The sequence below is a fragment of the Sporisorium graminicola genome, chromosome SGRAM_13, assembly GCF_005498985.1.
Source record: "Sporisorium graminicola strain CBS 10092 chromosome SGRAM_13, whole genome shotgun sequence".
NCBI classification, from domain to species: Eukaryota; Fungi; Basidiomycota; class Ustilaginomycetes; order Ustilaginales; family Ustilaginaceae; genus Sporisorium; species Sporisorium graminicola.
In genome coordinates, this window is record NC_043723.1 from 20,650 (window position 1) to 44,473 (window position 23,824).

Consider the following 23,824-nt stretch of genomic DNA (forward strand, 5'->3'; position numbering starts at 1 on the left):
CCGCGTCGGATCGAAAATAACATTTAAAATACTGCTCAGCAGAATAAGCAGAAAACAGTAAGCAGAACAAATGTCGCAGCACCACAGCACAGCACGACCTAGATTGATCGTGACTCGCTTCAGGTTCACGATGCTCGATCGACAAATGTTAGTGGGTCTCACTCTTGGCCATAAAGGTTGCTGTCGCATCCAACCTGCTGTGGTTCCAGTGTTAATCAAGTACCCAATGAGACGGCCATGGCCGGCTTCTCGAAGCTGGTGTGAGTGGTAGCTGTCTACGCGGGAAAGCGACGCGGAGTTAAAATCTTGAATGTGAGAGCAGTCAAACAAGCAGGCAGACAGGCAGGGTCCAAAACCAAGCCAGAGAAATTCGACTCGGATTTCGGAAGTGCCGCTTCCACTGCTGCGCCTTTGATTCATTCGAAGAAAGAATCACTCATCCCGCCTTCTACCACCTTCCCACCACCGCCGTTCGACACAGCATTCACAGACCACACCACGGACACAATGTCAAAGTGAGTAGCAGCATGCGCAGCCTCTCGATTCTAGCCCTCTCTCGGAGCATTGGAGCATCGGAGCATAGGCTGACAGTAGCTTGTTCCTCTTCCAACAGACATCATCCGGATCTTATCCTCTGTCGCAAGCTTCCAGGAATCGCCGTCGGCAGGCTCTGCGAGAAGGACGACGGCAAATGGTGAGTGCATTCCTACTCTTCCAATTGACTCCGACAACAGCAGACTGACCACTCTCGTTCCCTGTGTTGCATGCTTTCTGCCCGCAACAGTCCCATCTGCGACTCCTACGTCCGCCCAGCAACCTTGGTGCGCATCTGTGAAGAGTGCAATTTCGGCTCTTCCGGGGGCAAATGCATCATCTGCGGAGGCCAAGGTGTATCGGTAAGTTTTGACCATTGTCTTCATCCATACAACCTGGCTCTGGCCTCTGACTGACCTCATATTCGTCTCTTGCTTCTACGTGGTGCCACATCACAGGATGCATACTACTGCGCTGAATGTACAAGGCTCGAAAAGGATCGCGACGGCTGTCCCAAAGTTGTCAACCTCGGTGCTAGTCGAACCGATCTCGCCTATCTACGCAAAGCCAGGAATCAACAGCAACAGTGAGCCCAGCCTGCCATTCACACATCTCGTTCCACCGTATAGAGGTTGCTGACGCTCTTCTTTCTCTGCTGCAACACAGATTTCAACGAGGATAAGCATTCTCATCCTGACTCGACTCTCCGCATTTGTACTTGTACCTGTCCTTCGCAACCCATCCAGCATCATTGCCGCCTTTGACTCTAATTCGTCCATTAAGCAACGTGTTCAAAAACAGTCGTGCAAGCTGAGAAGCTTGACTATGCATTGGTGTCAAGTGACTACAGCTCGGCAAAGAAAAACTCGGTGGTAGACGGCAGCGGTGGTGGCTGCACAGTGGTCGGCAGCTCGATCTGTTCGCCCGTGAGATCGAGCAACTTCACCTTGATGCCGATCTCGGTCAGCGTCTGGATCAAGTCGGCCGTCTCGCGCGTACTCACCACGCCTCCTTCGCTGCGCAGCATGGTGAGGCCATCCGTCCACTCGGAGAATTGGCTCGCGTTCAGTGCTTGCATCTCGGCCAGGCTTGCGTCAGGCGACTGCAGCAGGCTGATTACCAGCTCGCCAGTCGGCTTCTTGGCACCACCAGCCGCCGTATCACCAGCACCGCTGTGGTGCGAAACCTCAGTCACCAGGCTCAGATCGATGCGTTCCGCAAGATCATCCAGCCCGCCTCGGATGGGAAAGCGCTCCGACGAGTCGCAGTAGTAGAGGAACTTCTTGTTCGGTGCCAGTCGGTAGAATCGCCACGGCTTGGGTGTGCCTGAAGCGGCACCATTGCCCGTAGGACGAGCTGCAGGTACGGCGGTATCGACGGTGCTAGTGGAAATCCTACGTTGCTTGCTGTTGTTACCAAGTGCGCTAGCAGCTGGACTCGTCACGTTTCGGAACCACGCCCCTTCAAGCAGGCACTGAATGCGCTGTTGTCGAACAAACTCGTAGCTCTCCCGGTAGATCCTTCCACGCAGGTTGCGCATCGACGCCTTGGAGTTATAGTCCTCATCCACCTCGAGCTCCTTCATCTGCCTGTCGCGTACTGTGCGGTATTCTGAGTTGAGGAACGCATCTTCGAGTTCCGACCAGGTGCTGCTGGTCTCGTCCTGCTTGCCCAACGCCTCGTTGACTTGGCTGCGAACCAGCGCCGACACGCGGGCAAAGTCGGAAGCTGCTGCACCCGACTCGTTCCACATGCGCAGAAAGAAGCGCAACGCCAGGTGGTGCACTTTGGAGAAGGACAGTAGAAAAGGCAGATAGGTGGTGGAAGTGGTGTACGAGCCCGACTCGATATTCCAGTGGTCAGCGAGGATCGAGGTGACTTCAATCGAGGCTCGTGCAAGCATGCAGCGTCGCTCCTCGGGGCGATTGATCTGCTCGAGAATGATCTTGGAGTACGTCTCTGGATCCGAGCGGACGAACGATTCGAGACAGGAGAGACCCAGCCAGCCGGTGCGTCCGAATTCCTTTGCAGCCGATTCCGATGCAAACCCAATGCGTCGCCATTTGTACCGAGTGGACGACCCCACGGAGAGCCTCGAGTCGTTGTTTGAAGAGCCAGTATGCGGTGCTGCTTGATTTGGTACAACAACATCACTGATCTTGGCCTGCAGCCAGATGTATGAGAGGGCGTGGACATGGCGCTTGTCCGTGGGAGTCACAACGCTGCGCATGCGGCGGTGTGCGGCTCGGATGACGTTGCTCTGATACTCAAGGATGGAAGAGGCCAGCTCGTCCCCACGACTCGAGTCCATGAGCCATGCTACGGCTTTGGAAGCGTTGAGCTTCTCGAGTTCGGAGGTAAATCCTTCGAACAAGTCGTCCGAGACGTTGCGCAAGAGGCTGTTGATGAGACTGAGACTATAAAGCTTGAGCGTCGTATCTGAACTGCCGATGCGATTGACGAGAGTTTGGAGGAAGAGCCGCTCTCGTTGAATCTCGTTGTAGACAAATTCGAAGCCGTACCGATAGACGGCTGGAGTCGAGGTGGTGGCAACGTGACCACCGTCGGTGACGACCCGACCCGTCTTTGGAGAGTCTTGAGGGCCAGACACGACAAGCTTCTTGAGGATGGCAGTAGCGGGTCGGCAAACATTGATGCGTTCTTGGGTCACGAGCAGAGTCACGACCTTGGCAACAAAGGCGGCGTCGATAATGTCCCACCCATACTCGAAGCCTTCCATGAGGTTCTGACAGCTGGTCAACGCATATGCTAGGGTGTTGCCAGACGAATGATTGCGAATGACGTTCAACAGCTCCCTGACGCCGCCTCTTGCGACAAACTCGTCCGTGAACGCAGGTTCTTTGATGAGCCTTTGAAGCGTGTAGGTGGCCATTTTCAATGTTCTGTCATCGCGCGAGCTAAGCTTGTCGACCATTTCGACCGCCTCGATGGTCGGGGAGGAGCACAGCTTGAAATTGGCGCCAGCTTCAATCTTTCGGGCCATGTTGGCGTCGTCGATGAGTTCGTCGTCGTCATCGTCTCTGAGTGCAAACAGAGCGGGCGGCTCCTGGACGCCAAGATGAGCATTTGCACAGAGCTGGCGAATGACGTCCTGGACGGGCAAGCTTGGATCGATGAGTGCCTTGATGGTGGATTGGCCGTAGGTGACGAGGTTGATACGGTTGGCGATCTGGGGCGAAGCGAGTTGAGGAGTCACCGGGTCGATATAGCTCTGCTGTGTTGTCGTTGCTAATGCCACATTGGGCAACCCGCTCCGGCTCGGCCCAGGCTCTGCGCCGGACATGGTTGTGTTGTACGAAGGGCAGTGGTTGTAGTTGTGGAGGTTGAGTACACTGTATGCGGATGGCGTTCGCGCCACGTGAAGCCTATGTGGATGAGATGGTGGGAGGGGAAGAAAGCAAGCGGACGAAATGCAGTCCAAAAAACCTGGCCAGTGCAGCCAAAATCCAAACTCCAGTAGAGGATCGGCAATGCGCGGGTGCGGATGCGGGCGCGGCGCAATTTTGGGCGTACAATTCGAGTGCTTTCTCCGCACTTGATGAATCGTTCGAGGCCACTTGTTTCAGTCATCCTTTTCGCTTGCCTGACTCTCTCACAATTCGGACAAAACGACAATTCCTGAACACACAAGTCCACCACAACATGATTGCAAGAAGGTGCCCGCGACGGCGACAAGTATGGATTGCTGTCTATCGAGATTGAGATTAATCACGTTGACGTGGCATCGCAGCTTGCCTCCTGTTGCTGTTGCTGTTGCTGTTGCTGCTGCTGCTGCTGCTTGGCCTTTTGATGTTGCAGGATCTTAGACGGCCATCCTCGCCTCTTTCCGCTCTTCTTGGCACGGCCCGAGAACTTGGCGACGTGAATGGGAGGTGGAGTGATACCGAACTCTCGTCGCATGTCGTCAATGTTTCTCTCCCAGCACCTTTCCCACTCGATCGAGATGAGCGGCACCGAGGTTCTCCCCACTTGCATGGCCCAAGGTATCAGCGTCTGTAGAGTCGAAACATCGGCAGAGGATGAAGCTTGCGGTGAAGGCGCGGATGTTGCTACAGGCTGTTGTAGAGCTGCGGAAAGCAGCTGTGATGGCTTTGGGAGGTTCGAGGCGAGGATTCGCAGAGTTCCTCCTGCGGCTGCGAATCCAGCGACGGGCATGTTCATCTGCGCCATCTCAAAGTACTTGACTACGGTCTCGCCGAGCTGTGTGACTGGCATGCATAGTAGCAAGTGGTAGAAATCGTGCGATTCACGATAGCGTTGGATGAGGTACTTGTGCTCCGATGTCGGCATGTAATCTGCTTCAGCGCGGCCGTCGGGACCAACACCGTTTTCTTTGAGCCATTCGATCCATTCACGGCCAAATGTGCCGCGCTCAAGACTAGCCAGGTAATCAACATCGACCGTTTCCGAGTTGACAGAAGGTCGTTCTATGAGCAGTCTGCGTCCTGACTCGGTCGAACGCATGGATTCCAGCAGGTGGGGAAGCGACGGACCCGAGGATACCTGTGTCAGCATTGACAGCAAGTCTGGTAGTGAGAGGTCAAACGTAGTGTCAGTTGTACTGTTGGAACGACATGTGAGAAGTAGAAAGGATCAGCTTACCTCCACGAGAGGGATTGTTGAGCAGACCTAGAGCGCTTCCTGCTGTCAACAGTGCTCGGCCTACGGGCGATGTGGGGATGTGCTCGACCTCGTCAATCCTTGCATCGTTGCCAAGGTCTCTCGAAGCCTTATCTGAGCAGCGAGGCTGAGTCGGAGCCAGAGTACCGTAGTTGCTCAACAGGTTTGCCGACACTGTTGGACGTTGACGGGTGTGGGCGGCCGAGGTCACAAGAGATGTCAACATCGACTTGGAGGTGCTGGCACCTCGGCTTTTCGGCCCCACCGAGATAAGTTGCTTTGCGCAGCAGAATGTCGAAGCCATCTTTTCGGAGCCCTCGATCGGAACAAGGCACCGAACGTGTGGAACGTGAACAGGAACAAAGAGAGAGGGGAAACGAGTGAGTGTATGAAGTGATGGTGGCGTGAGAAGGTCGCCAGCTTTTGACAATCACGTTCGATTTGGAATTGTTCGCCGACACCAAGAAATTCCTCCACCTTTATTGAGGTCACGAAAAGGGTCCGGTTATTTTATTCAATTGAAAGAAAAAGAAGAGAAAAGAGGTGCTTTTTGGTGTTGGTCGACGCTCGAACCAACACGCCTGGCGGGCGCGCGAAACAACCAAATCGACTGAGCCTCCTTCTTGCCTTACCACCATCGCCGTACTCTCGTCCTCATCCATCACTGCCCCTTTTCGGAGGAGAGCGTATCGTAATGCAACCAGTGTAGAACGATCGGACACACACCAGATACTGCACATGATGGCTCGGTCGGCGATATCATCATCGCCAACAAAGCGGCGATTCTCGACGAGGCAATGTCGTAGAGTCCACCTTCTGCTCCTCGCTTCTGTCCTCATCAACACAGCTTCTGCTCAACTGTCGCAGCTAGCGGATGATAACTGGGCAACAACGACGGTTGAAGGGCCGCCTCTGCTCGTACGTGCACTGGCGTATGTTGGTCTAGTCTGGTACTGCTTCATATGGGCGGTCTGCCTTCTTGGACTGCGTCTCGCACGCCAATTCGCACGCTCCGAATCACCACGGTCCCCACTGTCACCACCTCGATCCTCTTCTATCCTCACCAATCAGTCCGAAAACTCGAGCAGCATCGACTCGCTCATGCAGCGACAACAGCAGCATCACGAACAGCACGCAGATTCCGTACCAGGGGTTTCCATCTTGCGTCCTCTCAGTGGCCTCGACAGCAACCTCTTCTCCAATCTATCCTCGTCGTTTATGCAGGACTATCCGAACTCGCGCTTCGAGGTTATTCTCTCCATCCGCGACAGTACATCTACCGAGTCGCAAAAGGTACTCAACGTCGCTCGCATGGTGGTGGCAGCCCATCCCCATATCGACGCCCGCATCATTGTCGGTGATCACTTTGCAGGCGTAAATCCAAAGATCAACAACCTCGTTCGCTCTTACGCTGCTTCCAAGTACGACATCCTCTGGATCGTCGACAGTCAGGTCTGGTCTCCCTCGGGCGCACTGGCGCGCGCTGTCGACGATCTCTGCGCCGATCCTCACAGCCGTCCTCGTCCTTCGCCATCATGGCTTTCACGAAATACCCACGGCGATCGCGTCGGCCTCGTTCATCACGTTCCATTTGCCGTGCTGCCTAGCACATCTTGGGGCTCGAGGATCGAACGCGTCTTTCTGTCTACCACCCACGCCAAGATGTACCTTGCTCTCAACGCCCTCTCGATCGATTCCTGCGTCATGGGCAAGAGCAACATGTACCGCAAATCCGATCTCGCCTGCGTTCCCGATTCGTATTTCAACGTCTCTCAGAACGGCAGCCAGGGCGAAGAGGGCGCTATCGGCAGCTTTGCATTCTCGCACAACTCTCAAGACTCGCAGTTCTCCAGAATCAGCAGATCAGCCTCACCGTCAGATCAAGGCGTGCCTCCCAGCTCGAATCACCTCGAGCTGTCCAACGAACAGGTCAAGGATCTCTCGCGTCCCTTTGCGCGTTTCTCGATCTACTTGGCAGAGGATAATATGCTGGCTCAGTCGCTCTGGAATCCACCGCTCAATCTGTCGCATACCTTGTCCTCCTCCGACCTCGCCTATACATCGGTTGGCGACATTCGCACTCTGGCCGACTACACACGTCGTCGCATGCGATGGATCCGTGTGCGTAAATATATGTGGCTCGCGCCGACTTTGCTCGAGCCCTTGACCGAATCCATCATTTCTGGTCTCGTCGGCTGGTTTGCCATTTCCACGCTCTTGCTCCCAAGCGTTTTGGGTGTGTCGAGGCCTTTGCCCGTATGGAGTCATTTGCTCTTCTTCTGCGTTCATTTTGGTGCTTGGTTCCTGGTCGACTACACCGTCTTCCAGCGTCTCTCGGTGGCGCACGAGTTTCTCGCATGCAATCCGGGCGTAGACAATGCCGACACGATGAGTGTCGTCGAGTTCGCGGCTGCATGGGCCATGCGCGAAGCTCTTGCGCTTCCCATTTGGGCGTGGGCCATCAAGGGCAGCACCGTCTCGTGGCGCGACCGAACCTATCGCATCCTCAAAGGCGGACGCGCTGCTGTCGTCGCCTCGCCGTCGTCCGGCGCGTCCAAATCGAGGTCGAGACGGTCTCAGGCCAGCTCTCCGCACAGCGAGGATCTCGATCCACTTCTGCATTCAGGCCGTTGAGAAATCATCTCGATACGAGTCAGCATTCAAGCAATCAAAGTCATGGGCTGTTTCGATTCTATTTGGATTTCTTGAAAGATGAGGGCTGTATGCTTCTAAGCAGAGAGCAACTTTTCGAGCGTGTCACACTGCTCCAGCACGGCACGCTTCGAGGTGCCTCCCTTGGCGTCACGACGCTCGACGCTCTGCTCAAACGACCAGACCTGCATCACGTCGTCGTCAAACTTGTCCGACAAGGTTCGCAGGTCGTCGAGCGTGAGTTGGGACAGCAAGCATCCCTTTTGCTCGGACAGCCGCACCGCACTGCCCGAAATGTGGTGGGTCTCGCGGAAGGGAATTCCCTTCCTCACGAGGTACTCGGCCAGGTCGGTGGCGAGCATATCTGGTGTTAGCGCCGCCTTCATCTTTTCCGGGAAGATGTTGAGCGTTGAGAGCACACCGGTAGCGATTTGGATGCCGTTCTTGGTGGTGTCGACGGCATCGAAGAGGGGCTCCTTGTCCTCCTGCAAGTCCTTGTTGTACGTCGAGGGAATGCCTTTGAGCGACATCATGAAGCCCGACATTTGACCAAAGATACGACCGGACTTGCCTCGCAGCAGCTCCAAGCTGTCCGGGTTCTTCTTTTGCGGCATGATGGACGATCCGGTGCTGTAGGCGTCGCTGAGCTGCATGAATCCAAACTCGGAGGTCGAGTAGATGATGAAATCCTCGGCCATCTTGCTCAGGTGGATGGCGGTCAAGCTGGCCCACATGAGGTACTCGACGACAAAGTCACGGTCGGAAACGCTGTTCATCGAGTTGGGGCCCACGGTCTGGAATCCGAGATCGGCGGCAATGGCATCGCGGTCGAGACCAGCGAAGGGGTTGCCAGCCAAGGGACCGGAGCCGAGGGGCAGCACCGAGATGCGGGGCATGAGGTCACGCAGTCGGGCGAGGTCCGAGGCAAAGTAGGTGGCGTGCGAGAGGAGGAGGTGCGACCATCGGATGGGCTGGGCACGCTGAAGGTGGGTGTAGCCGGGCATGAGAGCGTCGACCTCTTGACGTCCACGGGCGATCATGACGCGGATCAAGTCCTTGAGGTGGCCCTCGATCTCCTTGACCTCGTCGATGAGCCAGAGACGCATGTCGGTGGCGACCTGATCGTTCCTGGACCTGCCGGTGTGCAGCTTGCCGCCGACGCTGCCGATGAGCTCGGTGAGGCGTCGCTCATTGGCCGTATGGATGTCCTCGTCATCGGATTGGATCTTGAACGTGCCATCCTTCCATTCCTGACCGACCTTTTCGAGGCCTGCAACGATCTGGTCCTTCTCCTCTTCGTTGAGAACGCCCGTCTTGACGAGAGCGCGGGCGTAGGCTTGCGAACCTCGAATGTCCTGTGCGTGCATGCGCTTATCGTAGGAGAGCGACTCGTTGTAGGCAAAGAGGAGAGGGTCGTTCTTGCCGGTGAAGCGGCCGCCCCAGAGCTTTCGCTTGGTAAAGTCGTCGGACGTGGAAGCCATTGCTGCGTAACGGTGGATGAGGAATGGATTGGGAATGATGGTAGACTGGTAGAATGGACCAGGTGTTGTGTTGGTTTGGTTGTGGTCCATGCGAGTCTGCCGTTATCGGACTCGATAGGAAGAAAGTTGCAGCTTTGATTTATAATATTTATGACTCCTTTTTGCACTTTCTCTCTTTCTCTCTCTTTTCCTTTTTGACTTCCCATTCGCGCGAAAAATAAATCGAGACGAGAAGTGGAAAAGCGACAACTTAACAAAACCAACGCGAATCTTGACTTGCACACGCACGCCTTGCTGGTGCTGGTGCTGGTGCTGGTGCTGCTGGTAGTGTTGTTTCTACTGCCTCTCGCTCGTTCGCTTGCTTGCTTGTTTGCTCGCCAGCGACTTGTCGGCATCAGTGCGCTGAATCAGCCATGTCACACACAAGCGAACCCGACAACGGAACGGGATCGGCACCCACCGAAGAGAGCTCCAAATTGACTGAGCATGGCATGATGCATCGATAGCATTCAAAGACAACTCAGGAGCTCGGTGCAGCGATTTTGCGTTGAGCAACACGGACGTGCGTGAGAAAAGCCTTGGTCAAGACAGGCCAGCCACGATTTCGTTCGCCTCGGTCTTTCACCAGGCAATCATCTCAGCGGGGCAATTGTTGGCTGAACAGCACCTTATGTAGAGCAATGCGGCGGGGCTGAAAACTAGTGAGGGCGCGCGTTTTGACAGCCGCCCGTCTCGAGCCGTGCCCAGAGCAAGATGGTTACCGTCTCCTTGGTGACCGAAGAATCTTCCATTCCATGGCTGGCGGCCAGGGCACAGACTGCAGGCCAGCCTAACCCGCAGCCCGAAAATACAGTGAGAGTGTCAGCATGCTGCCAGCGACCGAAGAAGGAACACTGGAAATCGCGGACCGCAACGAAGCTGTCTCGAGGCCAAAAAGAATCTGTGCGGTTGGCCATCGATGGGTTTGATTTCAGGAGCTCACATGCATCGACGCTGGTTCACTCTAGACTTTCTTGTCGAACAGCTTTTCAAGAACCCAAGAAACACCGGCTCGCTTTATACTTTATTCGAAAAGAGAGATGAGGTCTACGCATCAGGGTAAGCCTGTTTGCTCAAGTTTGATGTCCGTCAACTATTGCGCAGCCGCTTCGCCCGCCAGGAACCAGAGTTTCAGTGAGGATGTCGAAAGTGGGTCGGTCATTTGATGAGCTACCCTCACCATTCGGCACTTGATCTTCTCAAACGTGGTCCTCCGCGGTTAAGAGACCGGGTTCAAGACTCTCGCGATGCACATTCTTTGGCAGCATGACTGCGGTTGGGTGCTTCCTCAGCTTGAGCGCCGCCCGAGCGCTACAATCGAGTTCCGAAGGCAAATCGTGGCCACGAGGGACCTTGTAAAACCTGAGCCTAGACTGGACGACGCCAGTTCATGGCAGCATCCAACAAAGCCAGCGTCGACTCCAACCGAGCCAAATTCCTTCCCTTGTTTCAAAGAATGCAAGGCGAGGTTAAAAAACCATGCGTATCTCGAAAGCCTCAGCTCGGAACGGCGTAAGGGCATCAACGAAAAGACAAAAGGAGCCTTTGATGCCGGGTTCTGACCTCCCGAGATCGTCCCCCACCTCTTCTGGCCGAACTCACGGTCGTTTGAGTCGTGAGAAAGCTCTTCTCTCTCTGTACGCCCGTGTGAGTGCCCTGCCGCGGACATGGTCGCGCGAAATTTTCATGCGCCCGAACTTTCGTTAAATAATTGACAGTACTCTGCGTTCAACGTCGATCATGTCTTAGCGCTCTTCGACCCTGCCAGCCAGCCAACCAGCTCGGCCTCGGCAGCAGCAAGCGTATGCAGACGCGCAGACTAGCCCTGCAAATTCTCTCTCCCCGCCGACCTCGCTTAGCTGCCGAGCAGTGTTTCAGTGTCCGTTTCTCTGTTGGTGCGACTTGCTGTCCAAAAGGCGTGTCTGCTAACGACCTTGCTACCTTCTCTTCTCTGCTGCCATTCTAGAAGACATGCCAGCGTTCTAGGGTATCCCTTTACCTTCCCCCGTCCCCCCTTCCTCGCCTGGAGGGAGGCATGCTGCGAGATTTATCATCTTCCACTGCTCAATAGCATGTTGCGCGCTTTGACTTTGGGGCCTTGTCCGACAACCATCGGACGCTGGGACAGATTACCAACAGAATCCACCCAGCCGAGCGGATATCATACGCGCTCTTGCTCGCCGCAGTTTGATCCCTGCATGCTCGAGCGTCTTTTCCATTTGCTTTGCCTCGAACCCTGAATCTCGAGTCTCGCCAAAGTAGCTCCCACCGAGCACGATACTCGAAGGCAGGTGGGTTCCTGCTGAAGCCTGTCACGCATAGCTCTCGCTTCTTTGTATACAACATCAGCTTTGTGTAGGCTGCCGTTGCCGCTGCCGCTGCCGCTGCTGCAGCACTTGCTTTCTGTTCTGCATTTGACTCTTGGCTGTCTTTCCGACCTCTCCCTATCGCCATCATCTCAACCCCTTCATCTCATCCTAGACCCTCTCTCCCCACTTGGTCTTCCACCATCATCTCACAACACCTTTTCCGCACCTCTACCCCCCCCCCCCCCCGGCTCGATTTCTTTGTCCCGCTCTAGGGTTTCACCGCCACTCACGTCCCCAGTAGATCTGCTCCGTCATACCCGTCCAGCTCATTCCCTACGCCGGCAATTGTCCGCTCCAAGCGCCACTGTACACATCTCCGTCTGTGCTCTGCCGGCCTGCAACAATCCTGCTTCATCTCGTCCCGTCTCGATACCCAAACCCGAAGCCGAACTTTTCGTATGCACCATTGCCTCTTAGCAACCGTGCTTTCAGTCCCACCAGCGTCTTTCTCCGCAGCCAACCTCACCAATCAGCTTGTTCCGCCACGAGCCGATATTCAGCCCCAGTTTCGTTGACAACTGCTGATCAACTTCGCCTGACTTTTACGGCGTCTTTGCCGTCACTGTACTGAGTCTGTTGACATCCCGTGTTCCTTGTACAACCGACTGTGTCTCATCAGGTACGCACCTTTCGCCGCACCGTGACATCTGTCTTCATTCGGCATCTGCATTGCTGTCATCCGTCAGCCTTTTGCCCCGATACCCCACGCCTGGCCAGCCTGCCAGCCAGCTTTTCAGTGGACAACCCACCCACAGCCGACCTTCTTGCCTCCTTGTCTTGAATCCAGACAGCAGCCTCGATATCGCGACACGAGAGGAACTATAGGCATTGTCGACTCTTTTCGGATTCACCATTCATAACCAGACTCCTCTCCAAATGCTTTCGACGTGAGCCATGTCCGACATCTGCACAAACACGTCGCAAGCCCAGACGCTCGGTTCGCCGACAAGGTCAGCGAGCGTCGAGCTCTTGGACGATGCGAATACCAATGATATTCGCCGCAAGATCCTTGCTCTTCGTCAACAGAAGAAAGCGGAATTGTCAGCCTCCGCAACACTCAGCGTGAATCAGGCTCTATCCACGGACTCAAACCGGCTCACATGGGTCGGTGTTGAGGACGACTCGCAGTCTCCAGCCGCCTCAAGGCCCATGTCGTCACGCCAGTCGCGCTACACCGATGACGAGGACGATGCGGATAGTACCGTCCTCGGTCATTACATCCTAGCGCTGCCAATCCCACCCCAAAAGCCCCCCTCGGTCGAGAACAAGCCACATCGATTGTCTGTGGCTTCTGCAGACACATGCAGCAGCTCGCACCGCTCCAGCTCACAAATGAGTTGCTTGCTAGACGACGACCTGGATGCGCACAGCCTACACACCACAACAGCTACCGATAGCTCCTCAGGCCCTTCTTCACGCCGCTCGTCCAGTGCGCGTGCAAGCATCAAGTCCCAACGACAATGGAACCACGCGCCCAGCAAGGACGCCACCGTTGCAGCCCCGTCAAAGCCTCGCGGTCCGCCACCCAGCATGCCCCTTCCACCCAAACCTTCGTCTTCGCCGCATCCCCTCAGCCCCTCGACCAAGGCTGCAGAGTTTTGGCCGTCACGAAGATCCAGTCGTGCCTCTGCATTGACCACCCTATCTTCTCGCTCTTCCACGAGTGTGCGATCCAGCGGCAAGAGTACCAACCCAAGTATCGCTTCTCCTTGCTCAATACCCAGCCCGAGCGTCGGAAATGATGCCTGCGACCTCTCGGAGGAGGAGCTCACTAGTATCCGCAACATCTCCAACCAGTTCCCGTCTCCGATCTCTCCCTACATCCCTCGAAGACCTTCGGCCTCGCGTACGCAGGAGGCTAATCGCATGCGCGCCCGTTCCCGGTCCGAATCGAGAGCAGGGCCTTCACGGACTGGGTCGCAATCGCGTGGTTGTGAAGCGACTCCGCGCAAAGCCTTGATCCAAGTACAAGATTGCCCGACCAATCTCCCTTTCAGCAAAGTGTCCACGAGCGATGACCGGATCGACGCTGCTCAAGGGGAAGAGAGCAATGATAGCACGCTCTCGGACGTTCTCGACCTTGCCGACAACAGAGGCGTTCTCATGGTTGGCCGACGACGTCAACAAGCCTCTGTTCTCTCTAGCGTCGGCGTCGCTCGAGTCGGTCTTGGAGCCCGAACGCTCTCTCAGCGTGTTTCTGAGCATTCATTGCGCTCTCCTTCACAATCTTCCAAAGCAGCTTCCTCGCTGAGGTCAGAGCAGCAAGAGGTGATGCAAGGCACGCTGGACAAGCAGGTACAGCCGTCAACAAGTAGTCCACATGAAGCTGGCAAACACCACCAGCGAAGCGGAACCTTGTCTCAAAGCATGAGCGAGCTCATGGCAGCTCTTGATCTCGAGGCAAGCGAATGGGGTCAGCGATTGGGCTTGACAGAGAAACGCGACTCGCGAACCATGCATGCCGACCAGCCACAAACCCGAGAATCGCATCTGCTCGACAGCAAACCTCCTGAGGCCCAACTCAGCCACCTTCGTTCCCATGACAGTGCACAGCAGGTTGTTCCAGCCTCGGACTCGATGCCGTCGCTGAGCTCGACAGGGTCACAGGAGCTCTCGTTGGATGACTCGCGTGGCCCAGCTACTGCTGAGACGTCGCTCGTCCGGTCCAACAGCGCCAAAAGCATGGCTTCCTTGCAAGGCAGTGCTGACACAGCCCACGACAATGGCGCGAGCGTTGAGTTTCGTTCCATTTACGACGCCTACCGCGGCTCTACCAGTACACTGGCTTCTCGCTTCACTGCTCCTGTTGTGCGCATCGAAGACCCGGAGGGAGACGAGGTGTCGGACTCGGAGTTGGAAGGCGACGTCTCTTCTTCCGACGATATGCCCAGGAAACGCAACAAGTCTGGTCGCAAGAAACCGTTCGGATTCGAGCAGCAGCGAGTCTCGTTGCGTCCCCGGCCTTCAGTACTTTCTCGCTCTGCCTCCCTGTCTGCCAAGGCCGGCAGCACGTTCCAATCAACACTGCCGCCAACGGAGGAAGAAGACATCGCATCGTCCAGCTCTGCACCGACCAACATCACGACGGAAGGCAGCGATCCGTATGCTTTCTACGAGTTCTCGCCTAGTCTACCACCCTTCATGCCTAACGGATTGTCGCCTCGTGACCTGACAGGCAGAGGAACATGGTCCAGCATCGTTGCTCGCGCGTCAGAGCGCATGCGCTCGCGTCAGCCCTCGTTGACTTCGCTGGACTCCTTCACCACCACAGCATCTGCATCTGGACCCGTGTCGTTGCGACACATCCGCGCCACTGCCCGAGCCAAGCAAAGACAGGCCGATGCGGCTCATCGCGCGCGCGAACTCATGTCCAACCAGTTTGCCGCCCTGAGCTACCGTCCTTTCGCGATCCATCAGCATGCCGCTTCGTTTGCCAGTCAAGGTGGTGCGTCGCCGGATCCGTTTTCTTCTGCCTCGTCCAATTTTGGTGTTGGGAGTACTGTGGAGGGCATGACATCAGGTCGAAGCTCAGCGATGAGCAGCCCTGGTGGCTATGCTGACTCGATGGCTGCTGGAGTTGGTGACTACGGTACACGCTGGCCGGTTGCGATCGGTGCTGACGACGATGTTACGTCCACGTTCAGCATGACACATTACTCTTTATCGAGAAGCCCTTCTGGGAGCCAAGCTCCGGCGAAGAAGTATGTCGAATTCTCGATGCAGACGTCTCCCCAGTCGTCGCCTACCGAGGTCGAATTCGCATCGGTCAATACGCTCACCGTCGACGAAGAAGCGCCTCGAGCAGATGCACAGGTCGAAACCAACGTCAGCGTTAGCAGTACCCTGGACTATCTGGGTATTGATGCTCCCCTGCGTCGTCGCAGGAGCACTGCCTCGCTTCTGAGCACCCACGATCTAAATGCCGAACTGGATCAGCCTGGCTTATGGCCCTCGCACATTCGAGCACCGCGTCTTTCCTCGATCGCGAGACGACGCAGCAGCGATGGACAGCAAACTGGCTCGGCTGCTGTCGAACCTGAGGCGGGCAGCGAGGACGAGTCGGACCTGGACGTCGACGCGAGTCTGGAGGATCTTGCCGAACGATCTGGAGTACTCGACGAGTCGCGCGGTTTCAAACGTAAGATGCACTCGACGGCAATCGAGGCGCATGAGATGGGCTCTGTCGACGACCGTGCAGAGCGTCCCATCGCTTCGATTCCAGCAAGATCTCGTCGTATCTCGGCGGCGTTGGACCGCATCCGAGCGCAGCGGATCTCTCGTGGCGCGGGCTGGGTCGACTCGGATGATGAAGATCTCGATGGTCCGGCCGCAGGGATGCTGAAGACGCCGCGTCGAACGACCAAATCTGGACGACCCTCTCTGCCGGGCAGCGTTTCTAGCGAGGACAAGAACGGCGCTGGTCCACTGCGCAGATCCAAGTCGCTGGTGTCGGTGCGCAACAGTTCTTCGCCGTCGATGCTGCGAGTACGAAGTCCAAGCCCTGACCTGAGCATCTTGACCAACCCGAGCGAAGACGAGGAAGTGCTTCTCACGGCCGACCTCGACCTGGACCCGACTGAACTTTCACACAGGACGGTCTTGGATGAGGAGTTTGACATGATGGTCGGTTCCACGATCGCGTCGCGCTTCTCGAGCTCTGCCAAGCCGTCGGGCCAGGCTCAAACGCAACAAGGACGTGGCGAGCCAACTGACAGCTCGATCAAGAAAGCGCCGACAAACGACAGCGGCAAGGCGGTCGAAGGTGGAGAGCAAAATGGCTCGGACGATAGCAAGGATTCGCAGCAAACGGTGCAGATGCAAACACGCTCGAGGACCAGCTCGATGAGCAGCGTGATCGAGATCATTCAGGAGGCCGATGAGCTGCTCTCGTCGACGGGACACTCGATTGGGCACAGCTCTGGTCACGATACAAGCATCAGCGATTCGGGTGGAACAAGCGGCCACGATCCCCAGAGACCCAACCATGCGGCAGCCGAGATCATCCGACATCGCATGTCGATGCGATCCAGAGGTCTTCCGACTCCGGTCAGGCTTGCTACTGCGCGAACCGTGCAACCTTCGGGTCTGGCGGTGTGCGAGCATGAGTCCGCAACCGAAGCTGTCAAGATCGACGCGAACGACGATGAAGCGTTCTCGCCCAGTGTCCAAGATACGCCGGACACGATGGCAGGGTCCGAGATCTGGACGAGCTTCCACGCGGATCGTTCGAGCAACGCTTCGACGGCGACGACCTGGTCGTACCGCAGCACCGAGGATGCGCAGTCTGCACCGCGAACCAGTCTGACTAGCATTGCCGCCATGCCGGATCTCAAGGAGGACGAGTCGATCTGCGCTTCTGCTGCTGCTGATGACGGAGACGACGGTCCGGCGGCGGCGAAGGCAGGCGCTGTTGAGACGAGCGTGACCCGCGCCATCCCGGTCTTGCGGAGAAAGAGCAGTGGGCTGCCAGTAGCTCGTTCCATCAGCCAGAAGGCATCGCGCCCTTCGCTGCCGCTGGCAGCCAAGTCGAGTGCGCTGCAACTAAACCGTGGCAGCCAAGGCAGCTCAGCCGGAAGCAACGCCGCCTCTCCGCCAGCGATTCCTACGATGCGAAGGAACCAGAGCGTGTCCAGCTTGCGATCGCACATCACGTCGGATGGAGGCAGCAAGACAGCCGAGCCGACGAGCGTCACTCCCGCCAAGCAAACTCCGAGAGCTGCGGCACGGTACAGCGATGGACAGTGTGCTTTGACGCCGTCCAAGGGCATTCGCAGTGTAGGCGGGGGCATCACGCCGTCCAAGCTGCCTGGCCTCAAGTCTATGGCAAGCACTCCTTCGCTGGCATCATCACGAGCGCTGGCAAGCGGCGGTCCAGGGGCTCGAACAAGCCCGATGCCTCAAAGAAGCCAGTTGCTGTCGCCTAAAGTGGTACGAGCTAGTGGCCTGCCACGACCTGCTCCTGCTCCTGCTTCGACGGGTAGCTAGATCATGACTCGCGAGTTCTACGACATCGGCATCTTGCCTATACTTCCCTACAAATGTTCACCTTCATCGCGCATCTTTCTTTTTTTTGTTGCTCCCGTTCCCGTCGATCAACGACTTGCTCCTTGTTTTCTATGATACCCACTTTGCTTTGTTTTCAGTTATCAAAGACGTAGCGTAGGACTGCATTTGTGCACATCGATCCAGCGAGTAGGCAAGTGTGATGTGGTTGTGGTGAAGTCTATGGCTGTGATGAGGGAGTCACACAAGGTGAGTAAATGTAGCCGAATGCAGGGTCGCGGGTAACAGCGGGGGCATCGGACGTCCACGGCCGTCTCGATCGCTGCGGATTCTAATGCCTGCCGCTGCAGAACGGACGCGCACGGACTGTGCAACTGAGCCTTAGCATGCCACCTGACCGCGCCATCTTCCCGGAAGTTACAGTATAAAGAGACATCACCTCCGCCGCTTTACGTTCCCGGCACCATCATCGAACCGACTCTTCAGCCAGATGAGCAGCCAAGGAAGCAAAGTAACATACACACAGGGCTACTCAGAAGCAGTGCTGAGGTCGCATGCTTCTCGCACTGCAGAGACGTCGGCTGCGTTCCTGCTGCCCCAACTCAAGCCGGGTGACAAGATCCTCGATATCGGCTGCGGACCGGGCACGATTACCACGTCGCTGGCAAAGTATGTCCCTGAAGGCAGCATCGTGGGGGTAGACTACTCGGGTGAAGTAGTGGCAGAGGCGCAACAGAGACTGACGCAGCTCACGGAAGGAGCCAAATCAGACGCCGAGCGACAGCTGGCTGAACGGTGCAGCTTCCAAGTAGCATCGGTATTCGAGCTGCCGTACGCAGACGACTCGTTCGACGTGGTTCACTGCCACCAAGTGCTCCTGCATCTCCCGGAACCCGTCAAGGCGCTGCAGGAAATGCGGCGAGTGTGCAAGCGGGGCGGGCTCGTCGCTGCACGTGAATCCGACTGCAGCTACACGATCCTCTACCCAGAGACCGACACGTTCAAGCTTTGGCTCGACACGTCGCTGACCATCTACCGCTCGATCGGCGCGGAACCGGATGCAGGGCGCCGCCTGGTCAGCTGGGCCATACAGGCAGGCTACCCCGCGGGCGCAGAACACATCACCTTCTCGTCGAGCAACCAGGCGTACGGCGGACAACCCAACGCGAAATTCTGGGGCCAGATGTGGGCCGAACGCATCACAGGCAAGTCTTGGAAGAAGCAGGCACTGGAGACGGGCAAGGTGACCGAGGAGCAGATCGAACAGATGGCACAAGACTACTTGAAGTGGAGCGAGGCCCCGGACGGAGTGTACATCATGGTGTGCGGCGAAGTGCTACTGCGCAAGTGACTCAATATCAGAGAATAAGCCGCATTGCTAATGAAAGTTGTTCTCATGATTGTGTCTGGCAGGCGATATGAGCATGAAGTTGTCACTAGAACAAGTGAAGCGAGTGAATCTGATCATTGAGAGGCTTCAGGAGGAAGGAGCATTTGCTGTTGGCCGTTTGCCATTCGCCGCGGACCGCGGGTCAAGTCCACAGGAACGTGCGCAGTGTTGTGTTTGGCCACGGACGAATTGATGCAGCAAGGGTCTACTGTAGCTAAAACTGAGACGCCAAAGAGACCTTCCCGCGGTTCGCGGGGCAATGTCGGACGATCGCCTGAGTCTGTTTGGCCTGCCGTAGATGTGGAAGCAGCGGAAGAGGCACAACGCGAAGGAAAACTCACGTTGATCGACGGGCAGCGTATAAGTAGCGACCATCCGCCGTACGTTGCCCGCGTACACATCGTCTCTCCTTCACGAATCGGAAATGCAACATTGCCATCGATACAACTTCTGCGCGTCCTCTTCAACGGATCGAGTTGCACACATCTTTAGACAACATGTTTGCTCCCATCACCGCTCTGGTAGGCTTGACCTGCTCTGGCTTGGTTTCAGGTAAGTCGGAACACGAACATGGAACGCATCAAACAGACGCAGACGCTGACAATGTTCTTGCTGGAAATTCTTCGGAACCAGGTCTCACATTGGCATACCCTCTGCTGATCAACACGCACTTTATCGACGAGCAAGGTGCCAAGATCGCGCCCGCTGCCCTCCACGTCAACCTCAGCATTGCGCAGCGGCTCACACTGTGGGAACGCGCATTCAAAGCTGGATTCGTCTTGCCAGCTCTGTCGCTGCTTTCTGTCGTCACTCTGACGACCTACGCACTGACCACAGACGCCAGCAACGACAAGAGCGCCTTTGCCAAGCGTCTGAGTTCCAACTGGGCCCAACGCAAGAAGCTCATCCTTGCATCGGCTGCGTTGACGGGCAGCGTGATCGCGTTCACCATCCTAGCCATCCTGCCCACCAACGACAAGCTCATGGCGCTGAGGCAGGCGGCGAACAACAAGGAGCCGATCGACGTGGCCCAGGCTGAGTCGCTGTTACGAAAGTGGACGCAGCTGCACAATGTGCGTGTGGGCACCGCTTTTGGTGGCTTTGTTCTGGCCCTGTACTCGTTTGTCGTGTTGTAGCTTGAATGCGATGTTTTGGCCTCCTTTCTTAGTGCTGCTGCTGCTGTTGTTGTTGATTGTGCCTGACACCATGTCCGTGGCATTGCATGTTTCTCCGCAAGCTGGGATGCGCGCAATTGCGACTCCCAGAGGTTGACCGGTCTTGTCGTGTGCAGCGTTTATCTGTTTTTGCAAGGGCACATGTGCGCGTCTTGTCGCTTTCCAGCTAACCGAACCGGACACCCGGCCTTCCAGTCTGCCGCATGCTTAAGGACCCTGTACCTCATGTCTGACAGCTCTCGTTCCTGATAGAGAGATAAAGAAAGACTGCGCTCGGTCCTCGTAGCTTCTCTTCTTACCTACCTCCCTATACCCCATCAGACAATTTTGGTAGCAGCCATGACAGTGCGCATCGACAGCACAAGGCCTGAAACGCCAGAGGAGCCAAAAGTGTTGGGCGAACTCCTCTTCACCTATGCAGACGACGAACTCGGCCATGATCCCAGCATCTACCATCAGTCTCAGACCCCTCAACTTGAAAAGCCAAAGAGGTCCGTCTGGAAGCAGCTCCTATCGCTGCGACCGGAGCTAGAGTCCATTCGTGCTCTCTCAGATGACCAACAGCTGAATGTCATCAGGTCCAATCTAGCTCAACGTGGCTTTGCAACGTTGCCTCACCACAGCGCGCAGTTGGCAGAGAGAGGCATCGACACGCAGGCCGACTACTCTGCTTTCATCAAAGAGAACCAAGATCTGATGAAGAAGATCACAGGAGCCGACCAGGTGATTGTCTGGAACACAGCCAGGCGCGAATCCACCGTTTCTGAATCGGCAAGTTTGCGCGGCGACTATGAACGCCAGCGTCGACCGCAAGGCATCGAGTCGCGCTACGACATGCCGCTCGAACCGCCTGCCGTGTACGCACATATCGACCAGGACCACTCCTGGGGAGCACAGGTCTGCTCCATGGCCATCGCTGGCACTCCCAGCCTCCTCTCCGAGCACATCCCCCTCGACCCGTTCCAAGCCATTGAGCAAAACCTCAGCAACAACTACTCGAGAACCATGATCATCAACCTCTGGCGACCCGTCTGCGGGACCGTCTACGACAAGCCGCTCGCAGTGGCCGACTACCGGTCGCTCACCAAAGCCTCGCTGTCGAGACACGCAAACTACTTTGGCTGCGGCTTTGACATCCACGAACACGCGACACAGAAGTGGCACTTTATCCCGCAGCAGACCAACGACGAACTGCTCATTTTCAAATGCTACGACTCGCTCTCGCTGCAACAGCAGCAGCTGCAGTCGCAGGGCTCGGATGTGCAGGTCGAGGCGCTGTACGGTGCACACTGTGCCGTAACAAACTTGAAAGGCCACCCTACACCTCCGCCCAATGCTCCGCCGAGGAGGAGCGTCGAAATTCGCTTTGTCGCGGTTTGGCGCTAGAACTGAGCCCGACCCCTTCGCTCTCGCTCGTTCTCTCAACTTCAGCTTTGGATCCATACAACTATACCATTCTCACATGCATCTAGCAAGGCCTGGTCTAGAGAGTGTGTGATTTTGCATTGTGACAAGAAAGCGTCTGCAAAGGTCTAGGCGGTGTTTGAATAGTTTGTTCTGCGATGCGGCTCGGAACGACTGGCAAAGTAGGTCGACGTCAAGATGGTCGCACTGATAAACTCCATCATGGTGACCATGCACGTCTCTTCGGTGACAAACTGTTGGGTCAAGCCATTTGCGTCGTAGACCTCCGAGTTGAAGTACTGTGCTTAGCGGCAAAGTGGTTATCAGGGTCAGCGCTGAGACAGGATTGCAGTGAGCGAAGAGTACAGTACTCAGTCCTACTTACGTTGAGATCAGGAATGACCGCTTGAAGCACGCCAAAGATACCGCGCACGATGAGGAACGGCCAGGCGATGAGCAGCATCAGCAGGATCGGGTGGGCGAACCACGGTCTCCGGGTTTGTGGTGACGAGTCTGTGTCCAGCGGCTCTTGTCGATCCTTCTCCTTGATTGGGTTGACCGATTCGCTGTTTCGAGGAGCGGTTGTGTCGAAGCGATGGCGGCGGTGCTGGTGCATGGTCACGGCGATGCAGACGAGCAACGCCGTGTTGATCGCCAGGAACACGGCCTGCCCTGCCGCCCTCATGCCCCTAGCCGCGTGCAGCCTGGACTCGACCTGGCTCGGCGTCAGATCGCTGTCCGTGTAGGCTGCCGAGCTGAGAGAGCCTCCCGAAATAATGATGGCGTTGGCACCCACCAGCAGCCAGTCCACGAGCACCATCCACTTGTTCGACGATGGGCGGCCGTCGTTGCTGCTCGACCTCCAGCGGAACAGGCGCTGGCAGCGCTTGCGCCAGCCAGCACGTTCCTGGGCTGGATCTGTGGGTTCCAGCCACGAGAAGCCCCAGTGGTTGCGTTGCCAGGCGATGAGGAACCGCGAAGTGCACACGACCAGCGTGAAATAGCCTTCGGCGCCCAGCACGTAGTAGGCGACGAGCAGGTCAATGTTCCGATAGCCGATGATGCCAAACGAAAGACCACATGCCTGCGATGCCAGACGCACGAGGACGTGCAGCAGCAGCACCAGCCAGCGCGACTTCCAGACAACCTTTCGCTGGAAGAAGAGTGTCGACAAGACGGTGAAGAGGCAAAGGTATAGCAGGAGAAAGACCAGCGATGCGCTGGCGAGTGGTGACCACATGTTTGCGTTCGACGAGTCAGTGACGGAACAACATGGGGCGGTTGCTTCAATCTATGATGAAGCCATTCCTCTTTTATACATGTGTCGAAGCTGTTCCTTCCATGGCAGACCTATCACGTGTCCACCGCGAGTCAGGGCTTTGACGACATCATCGAAACACAGCCGAAACACAGCCGAAGCGACAGCCGAAGTGCATCACTCGGTGCACCCCCTGCCCGGAAAAAGCAATGGCTGTGCAGTGGAGAGACAGAAGCACACAAGCGAGGACCAGCCTCGAACCTTGGCATCCGAACGTCCATCCGAATTCGGTGTCATTTGACGGCGCAATTCAGCAGGCAGCAGGCTCACCAAACAGGTTCATTCCGACGGAAGCGGAATCGCATCGACTAGTTGGAAGCCACACAAGAGCAAGCGAACATGGTCCATGGAGTTGGTATTCATACGATTCTTTCGCACGGTACATTGTTTATACAAACAACGCCGGCTGTTGTCCCATTCGCCCGAATTCGGAGCCTGTTGCGCCCTTTTGCGGCAGGGTTGGCAAATTCAGCATCCACCCTTTGTAATACTCGACCCGAACGCACGACAAGGCTTCCAGTCCAAGCTTGGCGGCAGCAGCAGCAGCTTTGACGGCCCCGATCGACATGCCTCGCCTTGCGCTGTTACTGCGTCTTGTCGCTGCCGCAGTCCTAGCTTGCCTCGCAGCCGTGCAGGCTTCCGAGACGCCTTGGACTAACTTCACGACATGGAGCGCAGGACCACATCCCCGCAGATATGGACTGTTCATTTGTTCGCAGGCAAACGACACAGCCGCAGGAGCGTGCACTACGGAAGAGATGGTGCCAGCACTCGGAGATCATTTCGAGCTACGCACGTCGCCCCATACTCTGGGAGAC

General features: G+C 56.5%; 10 protein-coding genes across 10 annotated transcripts; 6 read left to right on the forward strand and 4 right to left on the reverse strand.

Moving 5' to 3' along the window:
- Positions 1-507: 507 nt before the first annotated feature.
- EX895_002059 (uncharacterized protein) lies at positions 508-1,216 on the forward strand (the record flags this gene model as incomplete). The annotated part of the gene is made up of 5 exons (XM_029882658.1): positions 508-515; positions 614-694; positions 785-896; positions 993-1,120; positions 1,201-1,216. 5 exons carry the CDS (start codon positions 508-510, stop codon positions 1,214-1,216), a joined length of 345 nt encoding a protein of 114 aa, XP_029740803.1.
- Positions 1,217-1,378: 162 nt separating this feature from the next.
- On the reverse strand, positions 1,379-3,838 carry EX895_002060 (uncharacterized protein; the record flags this gene model as incomplete). The annotated part of the gene is made up of 1 exon (XM_029882659.1): positions 1,379-3,838. The coding sequence occupies one exon, from the start codon at positions 3,836-3,838 to the stop codon at positions 1,379-1,381; it is 2,460 nt and encodes an 819-aa protein (XP_029740804.1).
- Positions 3,839-4,263: 425 nt separating this feature from the next.
- On the reverse strand, positions 4,264-5,401 carry EX895_002061 (uncharacterized protein; the record flags this gene model as incomplete). The annotated part of the gene is made up of 2 exons (XM_029882660.1): positions 4,264-5,081; positions 5,158-5,401. The coding sequence occupies 2 exons, from the start codon at positions 5,399-5,401 to the stop codon at positions 4,264-4,266; spliced, it is 1,062 nt and encodes a 353-aa protein (XP_029740805.1).
- An 875-nt stretch (positions 5,402-6,276) lies between these two features.
- EX895_002062 (uncharacterized protein) lies at positions 6,277-7,809 on the forward strand (the record flags this gene model as incomplete). The annotated part of the gene is made up of 1 exon (XM_029882661.1): positions 6,277-7,809. The coding sequence occupies one exon, from the start codon at positions 6,277-6,279 to the stop codon at positions 7,807-7,809; it is 1,533 nt and encodes a 510-aa protein (XP_029740806.1).
- Positions 7,810-7,904: 95 nt separating this feature from the next.
- On the reverse strand, positions 7,905-9,398 carry EX895_002063 (uncharacterized protein; the record flags this gene model as incomplete). The annotated part of the gene is made up of 1 exon (XM_029882662.1): positions 7,905-9,398. The coding sequence occupies one exon, from the start codon at positions 9,396-9,398 to the stop codon at positions 7,905-7,907; it is 1,494 nt and encodes a 497-aa protein (XP_029740807.1).
- A 3,212-nt stretch (positions 9,399-12,610) lies between these two features.
- EX895_002064 (uncharacterized protein) lies at positions 12,611-17,701 on the forward strand (the record flags this gene model as incomplete). The annotated part of the gene is made up of 1 exon (XM_029882663.1): positions 12,611-17,701. The coding sequence occupies one exon, from the start codon at positions 12,611-12,613 to the stop codon at positions 17,699-17,701; it is 5,091 nt and encodes a 1,696-aa protein (XP_029740808.1).
- A 508-nt stretch (positions 17,702-18,209) lies between these two features.
- Positions 18,210-19,070, forward strand: EX895_002065 (uncharacterized protein; the record flags this gene model as incomplete). The annotated part of the gene is made up of 1 exon (XM_029882664.1): positions 18,210-19,070. One exon carries the CDS (start codon positions 18,210-18,212, stop codon positions 19,068-19,070), a length of 861 nt encoding a protein of 286 aa, XP_029740809.1.
- A 536-nt stretch (positions 19,071-19,606) lies between these two features.
- On the forward strand, positions 19,607-20,245 carry EX895_002066 (uncharacterized protein; the record flags this gene model as incomplete). Its single annotated transcript, XM_029882665.1, has 2 exons — positions 19,607-19,661; positions 19,743-20,245. The coding sequence occupies 2 exons, from the start codon at positions 19,607-19,609 to the stop codon at positions 20,243-20,245; spliced, it is 558 nt and encodes a 185-aa protein (XP_029740810.1).
- A 378-nt stretch (positions 20,246-20,623) lies between these two features.
- Positions 20,624-21,670, forward strand: EX895_002067 (uncharacterized protein; the record flags this gene model as incomplete). The annotated part of the gene is made up of 1 exon (XM_029882666.1): positions 20,624-21,670. One exon carries the CDS (start codon positions 20,624-20,626, stop codon positions 21,668-21,670), a length of 1,047 nt encoding a protein of 348 aa, XP_029740811.1.
- A 146-nt stretch (positions 21,671-21,816) lies between these two features.
- On the reverse strand, positions 21,817-22,928 carry EX895_002068 (uncharacterized protein; the record flags this gene model as incomplete). The annotated part of the gene is made up of 2 exons (XM_029882667.1): positions 21,817-21,987; positions 22,074-22,928. 2 exons carry the CDS (start codon positions 22,926-22,928, stop codon positions 21,817-21,819), a joined length of 1,026 nt encoding a protein of 341 aa, XP_029740812.1.
- Between the last annotated feature and the right edge of the window lie 896 nt (positions 22,929-23,824).